Source organism: Alligator mississippiensis, chromosome 4 (assembly GCF_030867095.1).
Source record: "Alligator mississippiensis isolate rAllMis1 chromosome 4, rAllMis1, whole genome shotgun sequence".
Taxonomy (NCBI): domain Eukaryota; kingdom Metazoa; phylum Chordata; order Crocodylia; family Alligatoridae; genus Alligator; species Alligator mississippiensis.
In genome coordinates, this window is record NC_081827.1 from 117937291 (window position 1) to 117960323 (window position 23033).

At 41.5% G+C, this 23033-nt stretch overlaps 1 protein-coding gene across 2 annotated transcripts in view; it reads left to right on the top strand.

Annotated features, from left to right (window-relative positions):
- CACNA1C (calcium voltage-gated channel subunit alpha1 C) overlaps positions 1–23033 on the top strand; it is a 774332-nt gene that overhangs the window by 698211 nt on the left and 53088 nt on the right. Inside the window, exons 31-32 of one of the 2 annotated variants that reach the window (XM_059726515.1) lie at positions 9362–9445; positions 10033–10116. In XM_059726515.1, coding sequence (XP_059582498.1) covers positions 9362–9445; positions 10033–10116 — 168 coding nt within the window. The remainder of the gene's footprint in view (positions 1–9361; positions 9446–10032; positions 10117–23033) is intronic. The other variant, XM_059726516.1, reaches the window with a different exon arrangement.

A 23033-nucleotide genomic window follows, 5' to 3' on the forward strand; every position in this document is an offset into this window, starting at 1 on the left:
CAGATAGGGCTGTGCAAAGCTTTGGTCCCTGATTCTATTCGGCGGAGATTCAGCCTGATTTGGTGGCCGAATCTTGTAATCCGAATCAAATCAGAGGACCCTTTAATCTCTTCAAATCTAATCGGAACCCTCCAAATTGATTTGGAGAGATTCGAAAAGATTTGGAGATTTGGACATAGAGATAGCTTTAAATTTTTTTCTATATACCTCTAGGTAGCAGGTGGCTCATGAATTCTGTGATGCTGGGGTACATGAAGTATCCCACAGAAGTGCGGGGGACTCCCCAGCATGCTCAGCAGCAGACCCGGAAGTGGACCAGAAGCACTTCCAGTCCACTTCCAGGTTCGCCACCAAGCACATGAGGGGCCCCCCTACACTCCTGTGAGACATTCCATATGCCCCAGCACCGTAGCGGTCATGAGCTGCACCTGCTACCTCAAGGCACGTAGAAAAAACATTTAAAACTGTGCCTATGGCCGAATCGCTGATTCTCCAAATCGGTATTGAATCTTCAGATTCAGATTCGGCCGAATTGAATCAGGGACAGTGATCCAAATCAACGAATCGAATCACTGTCCCTGATTCAGGCCAAATCCAAATCAAATAGGGCGCACTTTGCACACCCCTAATGTCAGACTCCACAGCCTGTACTGGAGATGCAATTAAGCTTCAAAGACAACAGAAGTCACTGTTGCAGCCCAACAAATTGAACATTATAAAAATATTCAATGTGGATTATCAAACCTTCTTCTGGCTTTCAGGACACTGTTTCCAAACTAGCCTGGGTCAGTAAGCATCAAAATTCTTCACATTGAACACTACTCAGTGTCCTGCATGAGACAAGCTGGTCACAGTCCAGTTTCCTAGTTGAAAGGTATCCATATCACAAAATGCAGTAGCAGAAGAGGTCAGTTGGCTTCTTTGTTGGCAGTCCCAAAGCTGAATGAGTATGAAGAACAAACTGCCCATCCCTTGTAGAAATGTTCCTGTTATAATTGAGACACATTGGGAGAGGAGGCTTTCAGCAACCCAAAGTACTGTCAGCAATCCCTCATGGTCAAAGATGATCACTCCCATGAGTCAAGTAAAGAGTTGTAGATGAGTCCATTGATGACTAAGAAGGCTGATACCAGTCAAACTAAAGTATGTATTACAACCCAAAGTATATGCTGATATCCTAGCCACAACCCAAAGTATATGCTGTGACTCCTGTAATTTTTGCAAACAAACCCTGTGCAGTGTGGCTAGCCAACCTTGTGGAGGACTGCTGGAAAATTCAGGAGGCAAAGACAAATGCTAAGGAGTTGGGTAGGAGCCTTGTTAAGGAGGGACCTTTTCCTTTACAGTAAACCTACCCTGGGAATTTACATATTACTGCAACATTGTGACAGATTTATTTCCAGTCTGGCACTTGAGGGTTTTAATGTCATTATGAACGATCAAAAAATAATGATATGACTGCACAATGCAACAATGTGGGAAGCATGGCATTAGCTATTATACTTAATTATTTAATATGGGGAATTATTCAAACAGTGCTGAAAGCCCAGTGGGATGGTGCATTGGGGTCTCACTCATGAGCATGAAGCATGAGCAACTCCATGAAAAGGGAACAGTTCCAGAGAAAAGATAACACAGAAGGGAAGTCTAAGCCTCAGGCAGGCTCATACAGAATGGCCAAAAGTGCTTATAGATCTAAAGCTCCACTATCTTTAAAAACAATGCCAAGTAACAGAGTGCAGTACTTTCGTTCTGTTAGGATGGTGGGGGCCAACCTTTTTGGTAGATATGGCACAAGCCCCACACCCTGCCTGAGTACCAGTCCAGTCTCCTTTTCTGCTTTCTGCCCAGTGCCCCCTGCCTAACTTCCTGCTGTTTTCTACTTCCTGCCTTACCTACTGCTGTGTTAATTGTCCCCTCCCCAATCTGCTGCTTTCCACACACAAAGGCTTACTTGTGCCATTTGTGGCATTTGCGCTGCAGGTTGGCCACCCGTTAGGAAATAATGTATCGGAGGCCATTTGGAACGAGGCACTGAACAAGGAACTCTCTTTTATGCTCTGTCACTTCCATGCTTGCCCATATCATTTTAGGTCTCTGTACTGGCTTCCTCATGGGGATAATGATCCTCCTTTGTAAAGTGTCTTACGACATATGGATAAAGTGTATGGTAGGAGTATTATTGTTGTTATTCCATGAATGGAAAAACTCTGCTCCCTGTAAAATAAGTCCTTTTGAAAAATTCAGAGAAAACTAGAATAAACAAAAATGGCATTTTGTGCCTGAAAGCTTGTCTGACATCTTTCCCAACTATATAGTTGTTCCATTAAAAAAAAAAAATTACCAGATAAACATTGCTTCTTGCATATTCCCTGGACAATCATGGCTAGAAGAACTTAGGACCTACAGCCACAGTGGTTTTCTAAGAGAATTTAATCCAGTTCCATTCTTTTTTGCAGTATTCTCCATCCCTTCCTATTAGGCTCGCCTGAAATACATTTCTGCCACTACTAGGAAGTGTTTTCAAGATAATGGCACTGCCTCTGCCACGCTTCTAACCCAGTCTATAAAACAGGTATCCTGAGATCACACATTGAATTTCAGGCCTCCTACACAAATGGTTGTTTATGAATCATGATGACAGGCACCTTAAAACAATGGTTCTCAACTTTTTTTAGGCTTGAGACACCGCTGGATAGGCTTGAGGCACCCCTCAGAAAAAGACAGCTTTTAGCTGTCACTTGTTTTTTGATTACAGAAAAATAATAAAGTGATTCTTCTGTTGCAAAGAATTCAGAAAGACCATGCCAGGCCAGAATGGTTATAACACTGTGGATTCCTATTTGAAATCTCAGGGTTTATGTTTGCACAATTAACAGTACTAACAACATATGGCACCCTGCTACACCCTTGAAAGGATCTCAAGGCACCCCAGGTTGCTGCAGCAGCCTGGTTGTGAATCGTTGCCTTAGAATAAGCAAAGGTAGACAGAGATGTGAGTACAGAACTACACAGTTGTCCACACAGAAAAGACCTACTTATTTGCAAGTGACTAGTGCTTGAAGAATGAACTGGACTGTAAGACCTGGAAATGGAAGTCCTTTCTTCAGAGAACAGAGACAGTACAGACTGCTGCAAGAGGGTTCCCAAATACTGCTCCTAAACCTGTCCACTAAGAAGAGAGAATAGTTCAGGCTCCATAAATATTTCTTCTAAGACTGCCAATAAGGAGACCAATTAGTACCAAATGGTGTAACAATTCCCCATTTTGCAATGGGACTACTCATTCATCAGGAGCACAAATGAAACCAGTAACTCGCTTTGAATACCATGGGGTGTCAAACAGCAACGAGGCAGTGGTAAACCAGATGGTGACCACTAACTTCCTGACCCAGGTTCACAACAGTGATCCAAAAGTGAGTCTCAGTCCTATTCATAGTCCACAGTGCCATCAGCTCCTGCAATATCTTTGATTCTGACTTGTAAAGTACATTATGATTGGTCAATCCACCATATCCGTGGGGGAAAATCACCTATCTACTATCAGTGATTTTTAATGTGGGAAATATGAGAGAGCAGGAGTCAGCATGAATCAGGGAGGCAGGACTGAAAAACAAAGTATGCAAGTGATTTACCATGAATCTTTCTCTAGCAATTTGAGATGTTTTTTGTCCTTGTTGAATAAACAAAGAGAGGCAAAGGATTTCTATAAAAACGACTGGACCTTTTAAGCAGTCTCAGGAGTTGAAGAACTTGTCTCCTTTTGACTGTGTAGATTTGATCAAGTACAGCGGGGGATTGTATGGTTTCCCACAGTAGTGACTCACTACAAAGAGTGATAGGTGAATTACAGTGACTGTCTCAGAATTAATCCATCACTGGGTGAGAGCTGATAGGATGCAAATAGATGCTGTTTTCCTATAGTCTGTTGTAATCTCCAGGCAGCTGCATCCTCCATTTTATTCCTTCTCTATTAGACGCTGCTAATTTCCATGATTACTGTTACAGCTAAATTGTATCTTAACAAAACAGAATTTGCTTTACCTCTTGGTGTCAGTATTTTTGTAGCTCTGTAATATTCTGCTCTCACCCAGGCTGGTGAAATGGCATGCCAGAGTTCAAAACACACTCTCCATGTACTTCAGTTTCGTTCTCTTCATTAAAACCAAATGTTGAATGTAGAGGTGCTGTGCTAGTTCCAGCCAGGCTGTAGCAGGTCATCTCATTTTACAAAGCATCAGCAAATTCTTATTTGATTTCCATTCTAATCAAAAGGAACTTTTTTATCTCCTAAGAAAGCCCATTCTTTATTAGGAAATCATCCTTAAATTGGTCCCTCTCCCTCATACAAGCTTTTCCAGCAAACATATAATACTAATATTAATGATTCTTTCTATTGTCTCCACTGGCAGGATTACTTCAAATGCTCTGAGACCAGGGGTTTTCCAGGGAATTTTCTTTCCTGTTAGCTGTGCAGCCTCCTCTCCCTCTTTGTTTCTCCCTCCCTGTTGGTATCTTTCTCACTTTTCTGCTGTACTGCAGCAGCCTGTTCCACTGGGGACCAACTGACCTACTTTCAGATCCCACTGAGTAGATGCCCCAAGCCCTTGCTGCCCCCTTCATCTGCAGAAGCTTTACAGTTTGGAAATATTAGGTAATTTTTGCAAACAATGTAGTAAGCGATGGTAGTGAACTCCTGTGGCAAAGCAGATAGATAGCTTTACATCAGTTAGCACAGAGGTGACCCTGAAACTCCTATAGGGTTCTGGGCTCATAACTGAGCTGAGATCACTGTTCAACCCTCCCTTAAAAACTCTGTGCTTGAACATTGATATGTAGAGATCAGGACACCATTTACTCCAGTTATGAATCCCAAATAACTAGGAGCACAGGCCTTCAGATAGGCTCCAATGGGCAGTGTTTTCTGTTCCTAACAAGGCTTCTCAGATGCTGTACTAAAGAGTTCATTTGAATAGAAAGTAAAAGAAATGTTCTCCAGAGATCATGGCGGTTCCATTAGTGTGGAAATAAACCTTGTCATCTTGTTAGCTGAACTCAGCAGCTAGGAAACCTAAAAATGATTGGCGTATTTATTCTGAAGTGATATAATGGCTGCTCCCCTTGCACAAATGAGATTCCACTCCAGTCGGTCACTGTATATTTATGCTCAGTTTTTCATTAACTAACTGATCCTGGGGTGATTCACTATCAGTTACTTTCTTTGGGTGAAGCAAAAAGGAAAGCAAAGTGCTATAATGGTGGAGTTACTTCATACTTCAATAAGTAACCAAGCAAAGCTTCCAGTCTCCCCCTCCAAAAGCTGCACGTACTCCAAAGTATTCCACCAAAAGGGTGGCTGCAGTACCCTAATAAATCCCAGGGGGCTTCTGTTCAGGGATGTGTAAGTATATGGTTATGTCAGGACAAAATGTCTCCCTTTAAGGGTAAAATATGGTATGGCACTCTGAATTCCTGTACTGTAAAAATAAACAGTGCCATCAAGTCACTTCCCTGGGGGAAGAAAGACCAGAACTTTCTGGTGGGAAAACTAACTTGGAAATGCAACCTTTTTATTAGATTGCAGACTCCTAACTCATTCAACTTGTCTTTCATTAGCCAACCTGGATCGTTCCAGCAAGGGATATGGCTTTAAGAAGTCCTTGTGAAGTCATAATGTGCAAGTCTTGAAGGGGTTTAGTTCACTCTCAATATGCGCTTGTAATTCTTGACAAGATTACAAACTGCAATCCAAAGCCAAGTAATCACATGGCTGTTCTTAGGTAGACGTCTCTAAGGAGGCTTGGCTTTTAAAGGAGGGATTTCATTAATTTCCACACAAGCAAAGCATTCCTTGCACCTTATTTGAAGAATATAAGCATCAATGTTCTGTGATTTCTTTCAGCCATATACCTCTGAATAATATTTTCCTAGTTCAAGCCCCTTTCTTGATAAATACAAGAGGAAGGTTTTTAAAAGGGTTTTTTTTTAATTTGTCTTCAAACACTCACATTGTTGGAATGCATGAAAATCAGTGACTCTGTATAAAACATCCATGGTGTCTGAAGCCTTTTCTTTGAATTCCTTGGGTATACTTCACACATGAGTAACAATGTGCCATTTTAAAATGTTCCTCCCATGGCAACTAAGCTTAGAAGGCCATGACTTGCATCTTTAAGACTTGCTGGAAAGGATGAGCAAACCAACTGTTCGAGTGAATGCAGAGTATAAAGCTAGAGTAACTCCACGGAAGTTAATGAAGTGATTCTAGATGTACTTTGGCCTAAGTAAAAGCTGAACCTGATCCATGAGTTTACAATGAAAATGGAGACTGCTTTCAAGGCCAGATTCTGCCTGGGGATACATGTGCACACAGTTGCCTTTGGGCCTCATACTGCTGTCTATTAGGCCAAAGCAATGTCAGCAAGTTTGTGTTACTGCAGTTGAGACTGAAACTTGACCCATTGGCTTCAGTGATCATCTCATCACTGGATCATCACCTCATGGTAACAAAACTTGCTGCTGGACTGGGGTCTGATTGCTCATTAAAAGAAAATTGCTGATGTGGTTAGGTTCAAAACATGTTCTGACGCATATTTGGTATAATCTGATGTTGGCACATTGTGTGTTTTTAAAAAAGAGCTGCTTAAACCATACAAAATATCTACTTATCCATCACCATTGATTAAATGTAAACACTTGCCATTTAGGTCAGCAGGGCCTCAAATACCATGGGTATGAATTTCATCTCTGCTGCTTCATCAAAGGGAAACTCAGCTATTTCCAGAGCTGTTTGTGCTCTTGCTGAAATCCTGGATGGCGCTGTTAGTGTGCAAACACAGAAGGAAATGGAAGGCAGACACATTACTGAGCTTGATCTTGCAAATGTTCACTATGTGAGCAATTCCACAGCATTCTGCATGTCTTTTCATGTGAAGGAGGGTTGTACGATTGGGCCCATTGTTTTCTGGTACATTCTCTTTACCTTACATGAGTCCTCAGTGCAGAGGTCATTTCAGGTTACTTTCTTGCACCTCTGAATGATCTACGTGTATTCTTTACTTATTCAAACTGTGTGTGTCTTTACAGTTTAATCTGCCATCCTCTTTGTCTCCTTCCTCTTGATAAAGTCTAATTACAGTTTTATTCCAGGTCCATCTGGTTGCTAAAGATGCTGGAGGTCAGCGCTGCATTCATTCTAATGTTTGTTGCATATTTTCTAGGCTGGATGCTGAATAATAATATCCCCTGACTTTGCTTTTGCTCCTGTTCCCTCCTTTCCCACTGTGGTAGACTGTGTAGTAATGGGATTCAAGTGGGAAATTTATACTCACTGAGCAGATTTTTTTAGGAGTTCAGGTTTTGAATGTGCCTCTTTCAGCTTTCACATTAAGAAGTTTTGTAGCATTTCAGAATGGGTTTTATTTTCCTCTAGCTATGTTTCTTTTTTCCAGAGTCCACTCTTACAATTCTACCCTCTTCCTCCAGCAAATATTTTCCATACCCTTAGTTGGAAAATGGAGTTTCTGTGTTGGGGTTTCCGGGGTGGGGAGGCTGTTTTTTTCATTCCTGATCAGTTCATGGACCATAAATGTGAGAGGTCTCTTGTCCTAAAGAATCCAGCTGGGCTGCATTCCCGCATTCAAAAGGGATGACCTGGCCAGAATCTGGCCCAGATATTAGTTAGAAACATGACAGCTCTAAATTCCCAGGCCTGGCTTTTCCAATGCCAGTAGTGGGATTTTTTCCCTCTTCTTTTCTTTCTGCAATGCTGCCTGGGAACTCATTTTACCCATGACCTGACTTTCCAGTGCTAAGAATAGCAACCACAGTGTAACATGGGTTCACTCTCACTGGAAAGAGACTGCAGCTGGGAAAGAGAGAGGTCAGATTAGCCTGTGCTTGTGAAATAACAGGAGCATGAGGGCTCCTATTTAGGGGGTTGAGAGTCTTCTGATTCTGAAAACTGAAGAAAAAAAGGGTTCATATTGCTAAGACCTGATGTTGGCAAAGGTATTTTGCCAGTCCTGAAGCAATAACTGTAAATCTTTGCTGAAGATATTGCATCAGAGTAGAGGCAGACAGACACAATCTCGGCAGCCAGGATGAATAACATCTTTCTAAAAAGGATGCTGTGCCTTATTCCCCTTACTACCAAAATTCATCAGAGATCTGAGGGCACTTGGTGGAGGCTGGTGTTTCCTGCACAACTGTACGCAAACTGGAACACCAGAATTTGCACTCAGACTTTGTCAGAAAAATGAAGGTGTGATTGTAACATGTGCCAGCATCATTTATGAATCATATGCCACTATAATACAGTATACGCAACTATAATTGGGAATACACAGCAGCATAGGATTTAACCCATGTAACCAGAGTATGTAACCAGGGACCCAGTAGGGTTTATTCTCTGATTGCTATCACATGCTAAAGCCTGTACCATTTTATCTTCCTTGCTATTGTTATCCAGGCTAACTAAATTATAAATATGCTAGCACTTGCTTCTATCCCACCATCATTTTGCTGTCTAGATATACCCTCAGAGTCAATTGACAGTATAGGTAGAAGAGCATAGTGTATTTGACTCAAAGCATGCTGAACTGAGAACCCTCTGCATTGGGTATGAAGAGGCAACAGGCTTACTCTCAGAAGAAACCTAAATTAGAGCACCAGCTACCATCCCATGTGCCGAGAGCTTCAGTCTACCTCCCTGACTAAGGCACTATCAATAAAAACTGTTTGACTAAGTGGTGCCTTGAAAATCCACACGGGGCATCTGAGTAAAGAGCAAAACATGGCAACCAGTGAGTTTTAAACATTCCTCCTAATATATCTCCAGTGTTTACTACTCCCCTTATTCTGTTCTTAAATGACATAGTCTTTTTTAGCCCCTGCACAGACCATTAATAGCCAGAATCTGGACCCAGTGGTTCTGTGCACATTTGCCACAGGGAAACAATACCTGGAGAGAACCAAGTATCACCTTTTCTGTACCTGTTCCCAAAAGTAACTCAACCAAAGCAAATCAGATTGAGGAAAGGGCCTAGGCTGCTAGGAAGAGGGTGTTTCTGACACTTGAAGGAACCCTTCAACCTTTATACAAGTAAACCTTTCACTTTGCCTCCTTCACATATCTCTGAGAGTAGGGGACTTGAGCAGGGTGCTCCGTGTGGCTGCAGGAGGCCTGCCCATGTGAGTGAGGGCTGCAAGAACTGTTCCTCAGCTTCTAAAGCAGTACGTAGATTTAAGCGCAAAACCACTTGAGGTATCAGGGCTGTAATTCTAATGGTAATTTTGAACTGTTTTTGTCTGTCTAACATTCCTTTTTAATCCCCATCCTGCCTGCCCCTTCCTTATGTAGGGTTACTTTAGTGATCCTTGGAATGTTTTTGACTTCCTCATCGTAATTGGCAGCATTATAGACGTCATTCTCAGTGAAACTAATGTGAGTATTACTCTACCCTCCCCAGGATACCACCACCTCCTCCTCCTCCTCTGTTTCCTTCTCTCTCTCTTTTTTTTCTGGTTTTTTTTCCCTCTAGTCATGCTTTTATTGAACTTGCCGTCGTCCTTCTCCTTCTCCCAGGGAAAAAAAAAGGAGGAGGGCCGCCTCCTTCTTTTTCACTTGTCGTAGCACCCCCCCCTTGCTGTGACTGGTGAAAGAGCACAGAGTTTGGGGTGTGTGTGCTTTTTTTTCCCCTCCAAAAGGTAGACATGTTTGAGTGTAACTTTTTGACTAACCAGGCTTTTGTTGATACCCTCCATCATGTGAACTGTTACAGAGGTTTGAGCAGCCAGTACTGTGTGGTAGAGTGGTAAGAGATTATTTAATATGCCCACGTAACCTCTTTCTTTTCTTATTTTTTTTCTCTTCTCTCCCTCTTTCATGCTTTTTTTGTTTTATTTATTTTTTGTTGTTTTCTTTTGTTTTTGTTGTTGTTTTTTTACTTTTTTTTTTCCTATTTCTCTCTTTTTCTTCTCTCTTTTTTTTTTTTTCTCTCTCTCCTTCCTCGGCTTCTCTGCCACATGCAGCACTATTTCTGTGATGCATGGAATACATTTGACGCCTTGATTGTTGTGGGTAGCATTGTTGATATAGCAATCACCGAGGTGAACGTAAGTAGCTGGCGTCTGTCCATGATCGTGCCTGCTCTAACATTCATTTGTCTTTCCCGTTTATTTATTTGTTTATTTATTTCTCCCTCTCCCCTTTTTATTCTGTTTTAAGGATTGTTTTTTGTTGGTTGAAACTTTCTCTTTTGTTTTGTTCTGCTTTTACTTTTGGAACGACTTAAAGGACTTTTTGACTGTTGCATCATTTTTTTCCCCCCTCATAATCAGCCTGGCATGATTGAAACTGTATAGCAGGAAAAGTAAATGGGATTTGTGGCGTGTAAGTAAAAGAAAATTTTGTGCCATGGGAAGCTGCTGGAGAAGTCCCACATCCAAGGCTCTGGCCTGCCCAGCATTGCATTTGGCTTCCCAGAACATTTCAACACACTCCACCCCACAGAGATCTAAAGATCAGTTCTTTCGAGGTGGAACTGAGGGAACCAAATAGAGAATATTCTCAGTACCCTCCCCACTGCTTTTCCTCAAAAAAAATATTCATTAACCCAATATTCACAAAGAAATTCATCCCCAGTGTTTAATTTTCCTTTGAAACCAGTAGACTGAATTAAACAATATCCTTAGATATGGGCACGTCTTAGGTCAGTTCCTACTCAGTGTAGAGCACCACTGGACTTGACACGAATTAGTACCACTGGTGGTGGTCTCATCAGACAGGCCCAGGGTAGAATCAACTGTGAAGACTGAAATAAATTGCATGAATATATATAAGAAATGTATTGTTTCAGGCAAAATTGATTATTTTTGTTACCTTATGTTGGTGAGATAGAGAATAATGGAATTAGAGAGAGAAAAATTAGGAGGAGGTCAAGTCTGAAGTAAGCATTTGTTTATTTGAGCCAGCTCCTGATGAAATCAATACAAACCCTGAGTTGTTTTCAGTGAGAGCACAATCTCAATAAATTTTACTTGGTAGCTTAAATCAAAGTGGCTTAGACAGGATACGGTCAGGGGGATTGAAAACTGGCTGAAAGACTTTAAAAACAGCAGTGTATCAAGATGGGAAGAGGTCTGTAGGTTCTGTTCATTTTCTACCTTAGTTAATTTCTTTCTTAATTATCTGAAAGAAGGAGAAAGTAACAGATTAATGAAGTGCTCAGGTATTAAAACTTTAATGGAAAATGTTGCATCTCATCCAAAAGGCCAAATGAAAGTAAGATACCAAAAACAGCAAGACAAAAGATCCAGAATACAATAAAAAATAACACAATGAGATTCAGTTTAGAGAAACCTGGCAAGCAGAGAAGCTGAAGGAGACAAACAGCAAAGGCAATAATAGTAGACAGCAAATGGGTGTGAATTTTGAAAGGAATGTAGCAGCAGAAAAGGCACATCAGTTTTCAGCTGTCTATGCCTTTGGGGTATCACATCAGAAACAGAGAGCTATAGTCTGCTAAAGGCGGACAAAAATGTTAAATTAAACTTTTTTTAGAAAAAAAGATTTGGCAACACAAACATGTTTCACAAATTTGTGTCAATTCCATCCATTTTTTGGGTCGGGGAAAAAATCTTAAATATTCTGAAAAATTAAAATGTCATTTTGATCTTTTTTAAATAAAATATTTCCATTTTTTGGTTCAAAATGACTTTCATAGAGGTCATTTCATTTGTTCAAATTAAAAGATGTTGAAAATAGTCAAAACTGATGCACCTTGGTTGTTTTGTACCAAGATTATTCCTTTAGCTTTTGATTTGCTGAAATTTATTTTTTAACTGAAAAGGAATTCTCCTTCCAACTTTCCAAAATTACCCACAGACTGAAAAGTCTGTTACATGCCCCGCTCTGCTGCCTATACAGCACTGCTGTGACTTTCCTTGGCATATTCTAGAAAGCGTTGGGTATCTGAATCCCGGAGAAAGACTGACTGATTGAATAGAGTTCATAAAAGGCCGGTTAACTTCATCAAGACATTTTAAGAAAAATACGTTTTACTGTCATTCCTAGGAGTTTATAATTTTATGCTCTCCTCATATGGGGTAAGTTTTATACTGTCCCCAAGCAGAGATGCATTGTCAGGATGTGGTGAGGAAGCTTGTACGCTTCATATTCATGGTGTACCCATTTTCTGTATAATTTTCTGTATAAACAGAAGTCTTCAGTCTCCTAGCTGTCAGTATGGTATGTTTTATTACCACTGAATGAAAAAGGGAAGGAGAAACTGAACAAGACCCTCTCTTCTAAATCCAAATTTATTTCCAATGTCTATCGAGCTACTAAATCTGTCCAGTTTTATTTCAAGATATACCAAAATGTTTGAAAAATGACATGCCTTTGGACAATATCTGTCCAACTGAATAATTGTCTCTCTCAGTTGATAAGGCAACAGGGGGCAGTCCTTATTCCCTGAAGAGAAAATAATGATGGAATTTCATGATGGTCCCTCTGTCGCTTCTAAAGAATTCCTTCCTACTATACAGTTCTTATAGATTTCTGCACATGTCTTTTTGTTACCTGGCATGTTTAAATCTTCTCTTTTTATCTAGGCAAGTCCTTTGCTATAAGTTCCTAATGTTTGTTACTAAAAATTTAATCCTTTTTTGCACAATCTTTTGTTGCACTGATAAATGAGCAGCAGCTAAGGAAAGAGTTTGTTTCTGAAATGTGTTGAAATCCCTTTGCACTTAACTGAATAAGAGAATGTATTGTCTGTTGGCTTGTCCTGTCAGATTCCTTTTCTGCTAGCACTATCTGGTATGCTACACCTCTAGTAGATGGGCATTAGAAATAGCAACCCATTTCAGACAGGCAGGTATCATCGTCCTGATTAACATGAGGCAGTTTATCAGGTGCATCCCTTCCCTACTGCAGAGGAACTTGTTGCTTTCTCACTCTTTGTGAGTCTGAGCAAATCTGCCTTGCATGTCTGTACACTGTCTTGTCTTTTTCGAATAGACATGGAGTTGAGGGGAAAAAACCCACAAGATTTTTTTCAGGTCACTGAGGTTCAGCTAAGGTGGTTTTGCCCATCTCATTAGGAACTGACCCAGCTTAGTTTGTGTCAGGGTCTCAGAAGGTGCTTCACAAAGCCTAATGATAGTAGGTCATTTACTGAAGGTGAACCTGTCTGGTTTATGTTGCTTTGTCATGAGAGACAGTGGATGTGTAAGCATGTAGATTCCATGGAGTCCACCAGGAAGCTTGCAGTGCAGATCAGATTGGCCTGGGAAGTGTTTAGAGCTTACAGCAATGGGTGCAATGGGAAAGCCTAAGGTAGATCAAGATGTGCCTCTGTTTGTGTGTAAGTGTATGTTCACATCTGTGTGTGCAGCACTGCATGCACTAGTTTGCCTCTTGACAATTGTTTTGTTTTTTTGAAAAGGAAAGTCCCAGGCCAAAAACTTCATTAAGATATATGTGAGTGTGCATGTGTGGGCTTTTGTTTGCGTATTCCATTGGTTGCAGTATATATTCCTCAATGTGTTTGGATATCTATGTAAAGAGGTATAAACCTAAGTGACAGCGTGCATGTGTTTAGGTCTGAGTCTGTGTGTGTGTGCGCGCGTGTGTATATGTACATGTACACGTGTGTGCATGAGTGTGTGTGCTTGAATGTGTGAGCATATGTATTTTTGTGTACACACAAATGTAAATGGTTTTTGAAGAGATGTGTGTATCTGAGTGTAGAAACACGTTATTCGAGTATATATTTGTATCTCAATGTGCAAGTCTGTTGGCCTGCTTATGGCTGGATGTGTATGTAGATATGAGAATATATGTGTACAGGCATGTTTATCCGCATGCCTTTGAATGAATGTACATATGCATGTATATCTCAGTGTGTGTGTTTGTTAGCATGCCTCTGACTCATGTGCACTGTAATGAAAAGGCACGCACATGTGAATCAGATCCTGAGGCTGCCATCAATATTGCTCAGCCCTTGCTCAGGCAACTTCTCAGTCTTCTCAGTGACACTGACGTAAATTGAGCACTGATGCACACAACACTGAGTTTAGGCCTAATGCTCTGAGTTGCACATAGGAACACATTTCAGCAAGCTCTCATTTGGTACAGAAACATAGGGAGACATTTCACAACACTGACCGTGCAAAACAGGCACAGGATTGATTTAAGATCTGGCATGTCAGAAAATTTTGAGTGCTGATACTGTTTTTGCTAAACTCATTTTTTTTAATTGACTGGCTTGCAGCCCAGGATGAGACTGCACTTTCAAAACTTGGTGTCTCAATTTCGACAAGAGTTGCACAGCTGAATTCCCTTTCATAACTCTGTCCCTAAATATATGGTGACTTCACTTGTTGTTTCCCCTCTGATAATGTAACAGCAGCTAAGTTTGATTACTTATTTACCTTATAGTTTGATATTGAAAAAAATAATTCCAAACTAGAAACCAGGTAGGTGAAATTTCAGGCCTTTGAGTGCCAAGACTTGGGTATGAATTCCTAGAAATAGACTTTATGCTTGTCTAATGCTTAGGTCTGAGGATTCAGGGCTTGTAGATCCTGCTCTCTGCTTTCACTTCCTGTGGACTAACCTTGAACATAACCTTCCTAAGCGTTAGTTTCTCTCTCTGTGAAATATTTGATAATATTTACTTAATTCACAGGAAGTGATAATATTTACTTAATCCACAGGAACATTGTCACTCATTTTTATACAGTGCTTTGAAATCCTTGGGGGGCAAAAAAGCCCTGCAGAAGCAAAAAAATTATTACAATTGATCATAACAGGATCATGAACCTCTGCATTATAAGAAAGAAAACATTTCAGGAATTAAAGAGGTCAGAGCATTCAGAATATATCATCAGAGAAGTAGCCACAGACATAGGCTTTGATTTCCTTACTTTCCATATCAGCAGGTTCAATACAGTATACGTTGCTTGGCGCTCCTGCTGGAGCTGACTGACAACTTGCTATCCCCTCCTCAGGGTGAAAGTAGTGTCTTGTTACTATTTGCTATGCTGTATTGGAGGGGGAAATCAAGTTTGATTTGTGCTCTGTGCTACTGTGCCCAAAGTGATGAAAAAAGACAGCGAGGCCTGAGTCACTGAGAAGGCTGCTAACGTATTGCCCTCCCTCAAAATTTAGACAGAGAAAGCAGGCAATACTTCTCTACTCCTTAGGGTCCTTCTTCCTTTATTTAATTCCCCTTCAGTGTCAGACTGAAGTTTCAGTGCCATTGAATCTTCATCTGCGGCAGAAGCCAGGGCCACAGCAGGACACTCTTACCTGCCATGCAGCACCGTACCTAGACTCCTGGCGGCCCCGGGCGAACTTTTAGTATCAGGCCCCCCTTTGCCAGGGATAATAATGATAATGATAATAAAAATTACCATTTTGTGGCCCCCTTTCTGTCCGGGCCCCAGGCAGCTGCCTAGTTCGCCCATGCCTGTGTCAGCCCTGCTGCCAGGATTTCTATGGCAGAGCTGTGGCCCCTTGCCAAAGAGATTCTTCTGTCCTTGGATTACAGGCAGAGGTTTGCACCATGCAGGTGTGTGAACATTTTGTAGGCAGGCACAGATTGGAGTATGTCCAAGTCCCATGCCTGGACATAGATGTTAGTGACAGTGGAAATGCGTGCGTGTATTTGATTGTGTCTGCCTACCCTGAAAGGATGTAGGTGTGGGTGGGTTTGTGTCTGCCTGTGCAGAGCTATGTGTGTTCGCGTTTGTAATCCTGTCAGAGAATTTCCCAGTGTTTGCCTGCATGATTGCCTCTGTGTATATCAGAGTGATGTGGTATCTGAGAAGGCATGGTTATGGCCAGGCAAACACAGCTGGGTCCACATGCATATGCACATGCCATGAAAATATTTGCATGTCTGAGTATGTCTGTGTATGCTGAAGGATGTACAGAGGAAGAAGTACAGTATGGTAGGTACAGAACATGCAGCAGTGAGATGAAGAGCCAGAAGAACATCATGGTATCACTCAGCTCCCCTTCCCCACCCATCTACAAATTGGGCATGGGCACAAGACAAAGTGATGGGGAAGCACGGAAGTGGTTTGAGTGCTTGTATGGATTGAAAATGAAGAATCTTTGCATGGAGATTGCCAATCTGTTTGTAGAAATACAGTTTTGCCCAAGAGTGAGGAAGTGTTTAGACCTAAAGCTGATGGAAATGTTTCTGAGATGGAAAAGGTGGCAGAAAGACATGACTCAGGAATATGATTTCACTTGCTGGTTTGATAGAACCGTGGTATCCGGGAGCTACAGGATCAAAGGGTCATGGATGACATTCCCTTGAGGAAGCTTAGAGAAGTTTTCCTTGAGGAAGTTTAGAGAAAACCACCCTACTGCATGCCTTTCTGAGTCAAACCCATCACACACCACTGCCAGCCCCTCTGTCCTCACACAAGCACTCTGCCCCACTGTACGCTAATTGGCATTGTTCAGTTGCTTTACTTCTTGACAAGCCTCTGAAATGTAGAGAGCTCCAAACCCTGTTGGGAGGACACCAGACAGGTGCAGCTTTGTTATTTCTTGACATTAAGGATTCTCTGAGACCAGGGAGACCAAGGCAACTCCTGAGCTTGCAGATTCCAGGAGTATCTGAGGACCATTGTGGGATTGCTCCTTTAGTCTCTTGGTTGTAAGTTAACGCAGCTTTGGCTTAGCACAGGCACATAGAGGCCTCTCTTTAGAAGCTCTTGACTCCAGTAGGCTTCATATGGTTTGTCATAGGCTCCTGTTCCCACTCCATGAAATATTTGACACAACACATACTAAAGTCTCCCTCTTACCTTCACTCCTGCAGCCTTCCCCTTTACTTTTCCCCACTTTTTTTCCTTCCTCCCCTTGCTCTCCTCTGCTGTGTTTCCTGCTAGACCGAACCTCACAAGAACATTTGCACCCTCGGTTAGAGTCTCTGAAAGCAGAGAACCAATGGCTCAAATGCTGAAGGCCTTATTCAGGCAAAACTCCCACTGGGCATTTTATCTGAAAGGACTGAAATAGTTGGCCGTGTGTGACTAAGCTCAGTATAAGCCCCACCCCTGCAATGGGAGCAAGGATTGGTGGAAGGACGACACACATCTAGCCTGCACCTCAGTTGGGACTTGCATTCATCTCTGTCGCTATGTCTGTTTTTCTGTCTCTTCCCGTCTTGAATCTCTCAGCTTCCAAGCCCTTTGCTGCTCAGATTTTGCCCATCATCTGACATGAGAAACAAATTTCTGCAATGCTTAGAACCTGCAAGTGCAACCTTTGCAAGAACCTGCAAATGCAAGTTCACCATTTCTGCTGGAAGCAGTAATTACCTCTCTCTCTTTTGAATGCCATGTTGGCTGCAGAGTCATCCAAAATATGTAGCAAAGGGCTGGGGAAGCACAGTTGCTTCTTTTCACATCCTGTGCTGTCATGCCCTTATCGTTGCCATTCTAAAAGTTGTATGTAGCTTTCATATATACATACATGGGTATGTATATATGTACATATATATTGTTTTATTTTTGTAAATCTGATGATAAAACTGATGGAGTTTTTTATTTAGAATTTTTCAAAATCATTTGTGGTGTTTTTATTTCAATAACAAAAATTGTTTCACCACGAGCAACCCCCCCAGCTTCACTGCAAAATAACCATCATGAAACGTGATTGTGAAACCTGGCTGTGACAAATGAGGGTACAGATTAATTTATTCTTCCATTTGGGGAGCCTAAAAATAAAAAACACCACCCAAAACCATGAAGAGACTTGCTTTAACTTAGGAGCTGACCATGGTTAAAACATGATCATATAGCATGATTGTCAGCCCACAAAAGTGAGAGAAAAATATTACCAGGTTGTTTTGCCACAGCCATGTTTGAAAAGGGATTTTGTAATGTGGATGGGGGCTTTCCTATTTTTAATCTTAATAAATATTTTTATTCAGATTTTCCAGAATGTGTAGGACAAACTGCCCATTCAAAGGAGGGCTCATGCTGACAGCACAGCTTTAAATCCAAGGAACATTTTGATGAAATGTGGGCAATCAGAAAAAAAAAAAGCATTTTTTGTCAGGAGTGAGGGAAGTGAACCCCAGTGACTTCTCCCGGAAGCCACTTGGATACTTGAACCATTGCTAACATTTATTGCTAATTGTACTGGTAGTGATTCACCACATCAGGAATAAGCCATGTGGCCCCAGTGGGGAAAAATGCGTAAAGAAAAAAAGACAGTGTATTGCCCAATTTTATTGAAATGCTAGAAAATGTTATTTCTACAAAACTCCGTATTGTGTTTGGCCTCCATCATTACTTTGGATGCATGGAATAACCAGGGACACATGAACACATTTTAATGCAGGGAAGATTTAAAAGCAAGATAAAAATGCATTAGCCTCTATGGGGAAACCTAATCACAAGGTGTGGTAATAAATTATTATAAAAGAAACAGAAGATACAGTGCTCATGAAACATTTCCCTTGTAACAGAAACTTAATAGTAGTAAAGTGAAAGGTAAGAAAAACTGTTATCAAGTTCCCTATAGCTTTAGGGGTCCGATAGACGATTGTTTGTATCTAGCATCCTTCTAAAGGAAAACATTTAGTGTACTCATTAAAATGGTGGGCTATTGGAGCTCAGTGGGGCTCTACATTACAGATTGATACCCCTTTTACCACTGTGTACTCAAAGAACCACTTTTCCACAACATCATTTGACCATTGAGCATAGTTTATGACACAATTTTACACCATCATTCTAGGTCCCTTGAAGCCTTAGCCACCTCCCACTGGCATTCCTGGAAAGCTTAACAGTGACTTCGGTGAGAGTTGGATCAAGCACTTGATAACTAATAGTTAATTTGCACAATACTGTGCAGTCAAAATTTCTAGCCTACCCAACTGTTGGTATAATAGTATAATAATGAAAATAATAATGGGAGTTTTGTCTGAAAGAGGACTGAAGGTTTTAGCCCTGTATCTGTTGAGTGGTGAAACAAGCTGGTATGAAAAGCTCTTTTTATTAGCTGTATTCAGTTTTTATAATTCGTATCTGCATTTCTTTTTATTTTAGTTACCAACTAACTTTTGAAATGCTGCTCTGAAATTGCAGTGAGGCTATCTTAGAAATACTGACAAGAACATTTTGATACTTAATTAGTTATGTATTTATGCAGAACTCTGATTACTTAAAACAGTCAAAACAATAAGAGCCATTAGAAACTAGTGCAGGCTGGTTATGTTTCACTGGTGCAGTGGCCTGGTGAAACCATTCACTTGTACCCAGATAAAGCTTCTTTGAGTTTTCAAGAATGTAAGTACCTTTGCATGAGTTTGTGAAGAAGTTAACTCAATAAGGCCCTGACTCTAATTGGTTCCCTAGGTGCAATTTATTAATGTAATGTAATATAGTATCCCCTGCATGCTACTTTAATAAATACAATGTAATATAAATATTAAATACCAACAACTTATTAAAAGTTGTATGTCTCATTGGAGAATACCAAGCTGCACATTAAATTTAAAGTCCAGTTTGGTATGTCCTATTTGGCAGTCCTCCAAAGCAGTATAGGAAGCTCCCAACTCACTTTCTTTCAAGACTTCATTTTCTTGGAAATATAGAAAAATGTCACTTTTCCACATTCATAATGCAGTTTTAAAAGGTACATAAAAAGTCCCTGAACTTCACCAACACCAACCAGTTTTGCTGCAAAACTGTGTAGGCATTTTTTTCCCCCCTACCTGTTAACAAAATAATTCATTATTTTTTAACTCTAGGCTTTTGGATGCCCAATTTCCCATGTCTGTACAGCAAATTACCAGCACACTCTCTGAGGCTTGCTTACTGTATTCAAATGCAGTAAAAAAAATAGTATGCCCTATCCTAGAGCACCTGCAGCTCTGGTTGTAGGGAGTACAGTAGGAGCTATGCTGACAGAGAAGCATTTTTCTTTATTTTCCCTTTCTCTTTTTTCTTCTCCTCCATTGCTTGACTAAAACAACATCCCTCCAAAAAACTTTTTTGTCATAGCTGTGGCAGTAGGGAACATGTTCCCTGCTCATGCCTTGAGTGTTGGGAGCAGCATAATGCCACACAAGTGGTCAGCTCTTTTCTACTTAGAAGTCCAGTTGTCTTTTTCTCCGTGTTCACTTGAGGTGTTGATTGCCATCACATGGAGAAGATTGTTCCCCTCTTGTCTCTTTGATCTGGGTCCATGCAGGAGGCACTAAGATAATATAGTGATAAGTACCATTCTATGAACCAACATCAGGGGTTGGCAACCTACTGCTACGGACCAGATCCAGCCCACCAAGTGATTTCATCCAGCCCATGGATTTGGGACATTGGCAGAAGTTCAGCAGCAGAGAGAATTCAGCAGCCTGCCTTCCAACCAAACTCTGTTAATTCAGCCCACCCCTCCTAAAATTTTGCTGACCCCTTGGTGCTAGTGGCAGTCCCTCAGAACAAGGATGACAATCTTCCAGTGAACAGCGAAGTCATCAGTGAGTTCCGAAATTATTCAAGGAGTCAATCTGAGATCAGCATGTTTGACTGCAGGCGTGACAAACAGTTCTGGTAAGAAGTGTAACCTCCTGGTGTTGGGTCACAGCTCTTTTCCTTTGTCTCTCTCATCTACCCACCTCTGTGGTGAGGCAACTTTGCTCAAAATAATAGATTGTGGTACATCACATTTCTTCAAATTGGCTTTCAAAGTGTCCTTGAATTTCTTCTTTTGCCCACCTCTAGAGTGGTGAGTTGGGAGCATAGTACCTTCTTTGAGAGCCAGTTGTCAGGTATCCTTGTGACCTATCCTGTCCAATGGAGCTAGTGACATATAAACATGGTTTCAATCCTGGTGATGCTGGCTTCACCCAGAACACTGGTGTTCATTCTTCTGTCCTTCTAATTGATATGGAGTATTTTCTGAAGACATCACCGATGGTAACTTTCCAAGGCTACTTTGCCCCCACGCTGAGGCTATGGGGCCATGTACCCCACAGGCCTCAAGTGTCTGCAGATGTGCCTGGACCCCAGTTCTTGGCCCTATGGCCCACTCAGGCCTCAGGTGTCTGCCGGCATACCTGGACACTTCTCCAGGCCACATGCAAGGGGCCTAGGTCCCACCTAAGGCCCCACTCAGTGGGCCTGGGCCCCTGTGCTTTTCTCTCAGGGTGTGCTCCCCTAGCCTTTCCCCTCCACAGGGTACCTGCGAAGCAGCATGGGCTGAGGCTTTTTAGAGCCCCATACTCGCCCATACTGGGGAGGCACAGGTCTGGCATTTCCTGGAAGCTGCCCTGCCACAAGCAGTCCCACCACACCATCAAGCCCCAGCAGGGTATAGTTTTAGGTCATTTCCCAGGGCCAGGAATCTCTTCCATCCCCATAATTCCTGCCCTTTACCTCCAGATGTTCTGAGAGTAGCAGCTGCAGCCAAGTGATGTTCTCTCTCCAGCTGCTTGCAGCCACTGCTGACTCTTCTGCTCAGAGCCTGCTCTAATCTCTAGTAGCTGGGCCTCTTCCCAATCAGGTGGCCTCCTACTGGCCATGTGACTCTGGATTGGGAGTGCAGTCACCTGCAGGCTGCTCTTCTGCCAGTTCTGGCCCTTAAAGTGGCAGGTACCAAAGGTGCCTTGCCACACCCTGCATCAGCTGAAAATTCAGTTCCAAATCTAACAGTTGCCAGTTTGACTAAGATAAAGAACTACAGGTTGTAAGCCTTTGCTCCATCTCAGCATTGACCTCCCTGCTTCACTTTTTAAACTGGGATATACAAGTCCTAAACTGTCTGCTAAACCTTTACATTGCTCTGTCCCAGTGAGCAGGAGTGAATTTGCTTCACATCATTAAATGACTGCTTTCTCTAAGCTGAACTGATGCAGTGGCCAAGATGCCTCAGCACTAAAGAAAATCTTGCTAACTGTTGAATAGTAAAATAGATTGATATCTAGAGTGAAAGAAGAGAGCTGTTTGAAACTAGGAATTCTTGGTACTTTTTAGGGGCTCACTTCCACATACATATTAATTGTGTGATAAGAATAAGCATGGCATTCCACCACTTCATCTCTATCTGTCACTGAAGAAGAAACAGAAACAGCCAACGGTTATTCAAGGGGAGATGTCTGTGGAACAAAAAGATGTTGCTCAATAGCTTTACAATAAGTTGTGGTGTCCATATGACCATTGCAGATGTGCTCAAATAATGCCTGCAATTAACATTTCCAGTCCCAATATGGTTCATAGACATTATTGTATCCTATATTATCATCACCAATCCAGTCTACCTCCATAAGCATTTTTGAGACACTCTAGTTTCAACATTAAATAGCTTTTTAATTAAAAAGGCAAAGAAAAGAAACAGCCTGTGAATTAAATACTAATTGTTCCAGATTTCAAATGAAAACTATCCTTAACACATTCTCTCTTCAGCCTATTTGTGTCTCAGGCCAGGCTCCCTAGGGCAAGGGATTGTTATTTAGATATAACTCTTCCTTATAGGAACTGCTAATTTGCAGGCATCCACAGTGTTTTGGTATGAACAGTCCAGCTGCAGTCACATAAAAATATTTTTCTGGCTTCAGCAGGATGAGAAATGTCATCCAGTATCTCCTTCAGTATGTAAGAGTGTTCACCTGATATCTTCACTCTGCCCTGGAGTCTTTGGTTTGGATATCCTTATCTCGTGAAAGGACCTTTGGACTGGCACCATACACATCTGGCTACCTGGTCAAAGCTGCTCATGATGCTGTATCTTACTGATCCTCTTACCTCCCAAGGGAGTCACTACACTAAGAGGTGCAGGTACATGACTGAAGATCATGCATCTACTTCTGCCCTCAGTTACACAATTATATCCTCCCATCAAGGAGTTTCGAATGTGTATCTGAGGACGCTGTGCTGGATCCATTCATTCCTTTGAGGCGAATTCCAAAAAAGTCTTGAAGGGCTGCTATTTTTTCTTACCAAGGCTTCATGTATGAAGTCCTGCAAAGTTCAGTACTCATCGCCCTCATTTTTAGCAC